Source organism: Oncorhynchus gorbuscha, linkage group LG02 (assembly GCF_021184085.1).
Source record: "Oncorhynchus gorbuscha isolate QuinsamMale2020 ecotype Even-year linkage group LG02, OgorEven_v1.0, whole genome shotgun sequence".
Lineage (NCBI taxonomy): Eukaryota > Metazoa > Chordata > Actinopteri > Salmoniformes > Salmonidae > Oncorhynchus > Oncorhynchus gorbuscha.
The window spans coordinates 47,022,501-47,029,230 of record NC_060174.1 but is presented as its reverse complement, the minus strand read 5'-3'; the positions used below and the strand labels follow the sequence as shown (position 1 = coordinate 47,029,230).

General features: G+C 45.0%; 1 protein-coding gene across 4 annotated transcripts in view; it reads left to right on the top strand.

Moving 5' to 3' along the window:
• The window catches only part of LOC124003210 (cyclic nucleotide-gated cation channel beta-1-like), a 33,712-nt gene that overhangs the window by 24,622 nt on the left and 2,360 nt on the right, over window positions 1-6,730 (top strand). For all 4 annotated transcript variants that reach the window (XM_046311301.1, XM_046311310.1, XM_046311315.1 and 1 more), the window contains 11 exons: window positions 1,133-1,341; window positions 1,518-1,568; window positions 1,708-1,794; window positions 1,901-1,965; window positions 2,180-2,302; window positions 2,394-2,535; window positions 2,771-2,930; window positions 3,013-3,110; window positions 3,214-3,297; window positions 3,454-3,572; window positions 3,690-3,836. In XM_046311301.1, the coding sequence (XP_046167257.1) occupies window positions 1,133-1,341; window positions 1,518-1,568; window positions 1,708-1,794; window positions 1,901-1,965; window positions 2,180-2,302; window positions 2,394-2,535; window positions 2,771-2,930; window positions 3,013-3,110; window positions 3,214-3,297; window positions 3,454-3,572; window positions 3,690-3,836 (1,285 nt within the window). The remainder of the gene's footprint in view (window positions 1-1,132; window positions 1,342-1,517; window positions 1,569-1,707; window positions 1,795-1,900; window positions 1,966-2,179; window positions 2,303-2,393; window positions 2,536-2,770; window positions 2,931-3,012; window positions 3,111-3,213; window positions 3,298-3,453; window positions 3,573-3,689; window positions 3,837-6,730) is intronic.

Genomic DNA, 6,730 nt, shown 5'->3' with positions numbered 1-6,730 from the left:
CATGCTGGTTAAGTGTACCTTGAATTCTAAATAAATCACCAACAGTGTCACCAGCAAAGCACCCCCACACCATCACACCTCCTCCATGATTCAAGGTGGGAACCACACATGCAGAGATCATCTGTTCAACTACTCTGCATCTCACAATGACACGGCGGTTGGAACCAAAAATCTCAAATATGGACTCCTCAGAACAAAGGACAGATTTCCACTGGTCTAATGTCCATTGCTGTGTTTCTTGGCCCAAGCAAGTCTCTTCTTCTTATTGGTGTCCTTTAGTAGTGGTTTCTTTGAAGAAATTCGACCATGGAGGCCTGATTCATGCAGTCTCTTTTGAACAGTTGATGTTGAGATGTGTCTGTTACTTGAACTCTGTGAAGCATTTATTTGGGCTGCAATTTCTGAAGCTGGTAACTCTGATGAAGTTATCTTCTGCAGCAGACGTAACTCTGGGTCTTCCATTCCTGTGGCGGTCCTCATGAGAGCCAGTTTCATCATATCAATTGGTGGTTTTTGCAACTGCACTTGAAGAAATGTTAAAAGTTCTAGAAATGTTCTGGATTGACTGGCCTTCATGTCTTAAAGTAATGATGGACTGTCATTTTTCTTTGCTTATTTGAGCTGTTCTTGCCATAATATGGACTTGCTCTTTACCAAATAAGGCTATCTTCTGTATACCACCCCTACCTTGTCACAACACAGCTGATTGGCTCAAATGTATTAAGAAGGAAAGAAATTCCACAAATTATCTTTGAACAAGGCACACCTTTTAAATTAAAATGCCTTCCAGGTGACTACCTCGTGAAGCTGGTTGAGAGAATGTCAAGTGTGTGCAAAGCTGTCATCCAGGCAAAGAATGGCTACTTTGAAGAATCTCAAACAGAAAATACATTTAGATATGTTTAACATTTTTTTGGTTACTACATTATTCCATATGTAATATTTCATAGTTTTGATGTCTTTACTATTATTCTACAATGTATAAAATTGTAAAAATAAAGCAAAACCCTTCCATGAGTAGGTGTCCAAACCTTCGACTGGTACTGTACCTGCTCTTTCTTTTGAAGTGTGGGGATGGTGCTTAGGGGACTTCAGCCTTTGCTGGGGGGTGACACTGCTTCTCTCTCTCTAGATCTGGTCTATGTGCTGTGGCTATTTTTCGTCACCTTGGCGTGGAACTGGAACGTGTGGCTGATCCCGATGCGCTGGGCCTTCCCCTACCAGACCCCTAGTAACATCTACCTGTGGCTGCTAGCCGACTACCTGTGTGACCTCATCTACATCCTGGATATCATGGTCTTCCAGCCCCGCCTGCAGTTTGTCCGCGGTGGCGACATAGTGGTGATTCAGCCAGCTTAAGGCCACATATAACTGCAGTTGTTAAATGGCACCATGTTGACCGTTTCCATGGAGACCATGTTGCCAGATGAGAGTTTATGTCTCAAATAGATTTTCCAGATACAACACACAGAAATCAAAAGCATTGATGCATGTGTTTTTCTTTGTTTACATTGCAGTTTGACAAAAAGGACATGCGAAAGAATTACATGAAAACTTTCCGGTTCAAGGTAGATCTTCAGCTGAAAATGTTACAGAATTCACTACTGAACAGCTTTGAATGAGAGGCTGTTTTTTTCAAGCGATGTAATGAGGTGTCCATTTATTTTCTGAGCATATCTGTGTTGACTGCGTTTCCCTGGGTTCCAGATGGATGTCATCAGTCTTGTGCCACTGGAGTTGTTCTATTTTAAAACTGGGATCAACCCACTCCTCCGCTTCCCACGGCTACTAAAGGCAAGGCTCACCTGCCACCTGTGTGGTCCACCTGGGTAGACTGTGTCACATATAATCGTGTTATTCACACTGCGATGAAAATATGTAATCTTTCTGAATTCTCCAGGTAATGTCTTTCTTCGAGTTCAACGACCGCCTTGAGGCCATCCTGACCAAAGCCTACGTTTACAGGTGAGCATAGTCAACGTGAGGTTTTGATCTGTATCGCCATGCTCAGATCACAATGAATAGGATTATAAGGACAGGGGGGGGGGACCTGATACTAGATAAGCACTCCTATTAGTGTGAAATACTTTTAGAATGCAGGCCCTGGTCTTTCTGAGAGAATTGAGGGGCAGCTCAGTATGTATAACCCAGTCTCTTTCCTTCTGTCTTGTTTGATTAGAGTGATCCGGACCACCAGCTACCTGCTGTACTGCCTCCACTGTAACGCCTGTCTGTTCTACTGGATCTCTGCGTATGAAGGTCTGGGCTCCACGAAGTGGGTCTATGATGGAAAGGGCAACAGGTGTGTGGAATCCCCTTTGTTAACCTCACATCTTTACACTATCATCGTTTAATTGTCACTGTAATCATGTTTTTTTTTTTTTCTTTCTCAGTTACATCCGCTGCTACTACTTTGCCGTGAAGACTCTGATCACCATTGGTGGACTGCCGGAGCCCACAACGCTCTTTGAAATCATCTTTCAGCTCATCAACTACTTTGTTGGAGTGTTTGCCTTTTCCATCATGATAGGACAGGTTGGTTATCACATTATCAACACATGTGTTTGAGAGTGCATTATGTAAAATATGAGAGTGTTTATGGATGAAATATCTAGATGTTATGATATTTGCTATTTAATAAAACTCCTACTTGTTATCTAGCTCTGAATCCTTATTTGACCATTTGTGCTATTATAAGCTGATTAAACTGTTGTCAATGGCTGTTGTGATTGGTGTCGACTCCTGATTGGACAATGACCGTCTCTTGCAGATGAGAGATGTGGTTGGTGCAGCCACTTCCGGACAGACGTACTACAGAGCATGCATGGACAACACTGTCAAATACATGGCCTCCTACCGTATCCCCAAAGACGTGCAAAACCGGGTCAAAACCTGGTACAACTACACCTGGCAGTCCCAGGGCATGCTGGGTAGGGACATGTTACTTTTCAGTGGGTTGTGTTGCATTGCTTTGTCTTGTGTTGTGTTGACTCTGTTAGTGTCTCTATGCAGATGAACAGGAGCTTCTGGTCCAGCTCCCAGACAAGATGAGGCTGGACATCGCTGTGGATGTCAACTATGACATTGTCAGTAAAGTCTCTCTCTTCCAGGTGCGTAAGTCTTAGGGCCTCTTCAGGCTGTCTCAGGCCACAGAAGATTTAAAGATCTTTATCTCTCTATATTTCTCGATCAACGCTTTCTTCTCCCTTTCAGGGTTGCGACAGACAGATGATCTTTGACATGTTAAAGAGTCTGAGGTCTGTCGTTTACCTCCCGGGGGACTATGTCTGCAAAAAGGTAAAGGCTAAAGCTAGATCCACCTCTCTAGCGAGTCTCTTTTTCAATGTGTTTACTGTGCAGTCTGTATGCACTCTGCTCCTTGTTCTTTGTGTAAGGCAAACTGTAAAGAACAGGAGATCTGTCCAGTTGTCTGACTGCCCCTCTGTGTTTCAGGGCGAGGTTGGACGGGAGATGTACATCATCAAGGCCGGGGAGGTGCAGGTGGTGGGCGGGCCAGACGGAAAGACCGTGTTTGTCACACTGAAGTCGGGGTCAGTGTTTGGGGAAATCAGGTGAGCATCCTGATGTCAAGTCTGACGTGTGCTCTTTATTTCGCTGAAGCAAGCGCACACATTTATCCAGGAAAAAGTACTTTTCCCTCCTTAAATGTTTTCTCTTTGGGTTGAAAGCTTGCTTGCAGTGGGTGGAGGAAACAGGAGAACAGCCAACGTAGTGGCTCATGGCTTCGCCAACCTGTTCATCCTGGACAAGAAGGACCTCAATGAGATTTTAGTGCATTACCCCGAGTCTCAGAAGCTGCTCCGCAAGAAGGCCAGGTGAGAGAGAGGAAAAAGTGACTAAAACCTACTTTATTTATTTATGGGAATCCACTGATATTATGGCTGCCTCGAAGTTCATCATTTTTAGAGTATAATGTAGTACACTATAAGAATTAGATTTATTTTGCATTATTTGTAACTTATTTTGTACATAATGTTTCTTCCACCATCTCTTATGACCGAAAAGAGCTTCTAGATATCAGGACAGTGATGACTCACCTCGTACTGGTCGAAGATTTTTTTTTTAACAAGTCGGACACGAAGGATTTACTCCAGACACCCGACAAGGCTCTCATCCCCGTTATTGGCAGGAGAAAGAGACCGAGATGTTGGGGATGTTGGTCGGGGTGCCTTGTAAGGATGCGACGGCGAGTGGGTAATCTGCCTATACCATCAGTCCTATTAGCTAACGTACAATCATTGGATAACAAAATAGACGAGCTACGATCACGAATATCCTACCAACGGGACATTACAAACAGTAATAACTTATGATTCACTGAGACGTGGCTGAACGACGACATGAATAACATACAGCTGGCAGGGTTTACGCTGCATCGGTAGATAGAACAGCCACCTCTGGTAAGCTGGTGCATGAAATCTAATATTAAGGAAGTCTTGAGGTTTGCTCGCCTGAGGTAGAGTATCTCATAAAAAGCTGTAGACCACACTATTTACCAAGAGTTTTCATCCATATTTTTTAAAGCTGTCTATTTACCACCACAAACCGATGCTGGCACTAAAACCACACTCAATGAGTTGTATAAGACCATAAGCAAACAGGAAAATGCTCATCCTGAGGCAGCGCTCCTAGTAGCCGGGGACTTTTATGCAGGGAAACTTAAATCCATTTGACCTCATTTCTATCAGCATTTTAAAATGTACAACCAGGGGGAAAAAAAACTAGACCACATTTACTCCACACACAAAGACACGCACAAAGCTCTCCCTCGCCCTCTACATTTGGCAAATCTGATCATAATTATATCCTCCTGGGACTATGGTGGTCTGCTTGAAACATGTTGGTAATACAGGCTCAGTCAGGGACAGGTTAAAAATGCCAGTGAAGACACTTGCCAGTTGGTCAGGGCATGCTTGGAGTACACTCTAACCCGGAAGCTTACAAGAAATCCTGCTATGCCCTCCGACAAACCATCAAACAGGCAAAGTGTCAATACAGGACTAAGATTAAATCATACTACACCGGCTATGACGCTCGTCGGATGTGGCAGGGCTTGCAAACTATTGCAGACTTCAAAGAGAAGCAGTTCCGCGAGCTGCCCAGTGACAAGAGCCTACCAGACGAGCTAAATTACCTCTCTGCTTGCTTCGAGGCAAGCAACACTGAAGCATGCATGAGAGCATCAGCTGTTCTGGACGACTGTGTGATCACGCTCTCCATAGCCGATGTGAGCAAGACCTTTAAACAAGCCAACATTCACAAGGCAGCAGGGCCAGACGGATTACCAGGACGTGTACTCCGAGCATGCCCTGACCAACTGGCAAGTGTCTTCACTGGCATTTTCAACCTGTCCCTGACTGAGTCTGTATTACCAACATGTTTCAAGCAAAACACATTGGTCCCTGTGCCCAAGAATACTAAGTAACCTGCCTAAATGACTACCGACTCGTAGCAATCACATCTGTAACCATGAAGGCTGTTCATGGCTCACATCAACACCATTATCCCAGAAACCCTAGACCCACTCCAATTTGCATACCGCCCCAACAAATTCACAGATGATGCAATCTCTATTGCACTCCACACTGCCCTTTCCCATCTGGACAAAAGGAACACCTACGTGAGAATGCTATTCATTGACTACAGCTCAGCGTTCAACACCATAGTGCTCTCGAAACTCATTACTAAGCTAAGGACCCTGGGACTAAAAAACCTCCCTCTGGAACTGGATCCTGGACTTCCTGACGGGCCACCCCCAGTTGATAAGGGTAGGTAACAACACACTGATCCTCAACACGGGGCCCTCAGGGGTGCGTGCTCAGTCCCCTCCTGTACTCCCTGTTCACTCATGACTGCATGGCCAGTCACGACTCCAACACCATCATTAAGTTTGCCGACAACACAACAGTGATCACCGGCAACGATGAGACAGAGCCTATAGGGAGGAGGTCAGAGCCCTGGCCGTGTGGTGCCAGGATAACAACCTCTCCCTCAATGTGATTAGACAAAGGAGATGATTGTGGACTACAGGAAAAGGTGGACCGAGCACCCCCCTATTCTCATCGATGGGGCTGCAATGGAGCAGGTTGAGAGCTTCAAGTTCCTTGGTATCCACATCACCAACAATCTATCATGGTCCAAGCACACCAAGACAGTCGTGAAGAAGGCACGACAAAGACTATTCCCCCTCAGGAGACTGAAAATATTTGGCATGGGTACTCAGATCCTCAAAAGCTGCACCATCGAGATCATCCTGACTGGTTGCATCACTGCCTGGTATGACAACTGCTCGACCTCTGACCGCAAGGCACTACAGAGGATAGTGCGTACGGCCTAGTACATCACTGGGGCCAAGCTTCCTGCCATCCAGGACCTCTATACCAGGCGGTGTCAGAGGAAGGCCCTAAAAATTGTCAAAGACTCCAGCCACCCTAGTCATAGACTGTTCTCTCTGCTACCGCACGGCAAGTGGTACCGGAGTGCCAAGTCTAGGTCCAAAAGGCTTCTTAACCTCTTCTCCCCCCGAGTCGAAATACTCCGGAACAGCTAATCAAATGGCTACCCAGACTATTTTTTACTTAACACAAATTTTCCTAAAACTGCATTATTCGTTAAGGGCTTGTAGGTAACCATTTCACTGTAAGGTCTACACTTGTTTTATTCGGTGCATATGATAAATACAATTTGATTTGATTGATTTCATTTGTTT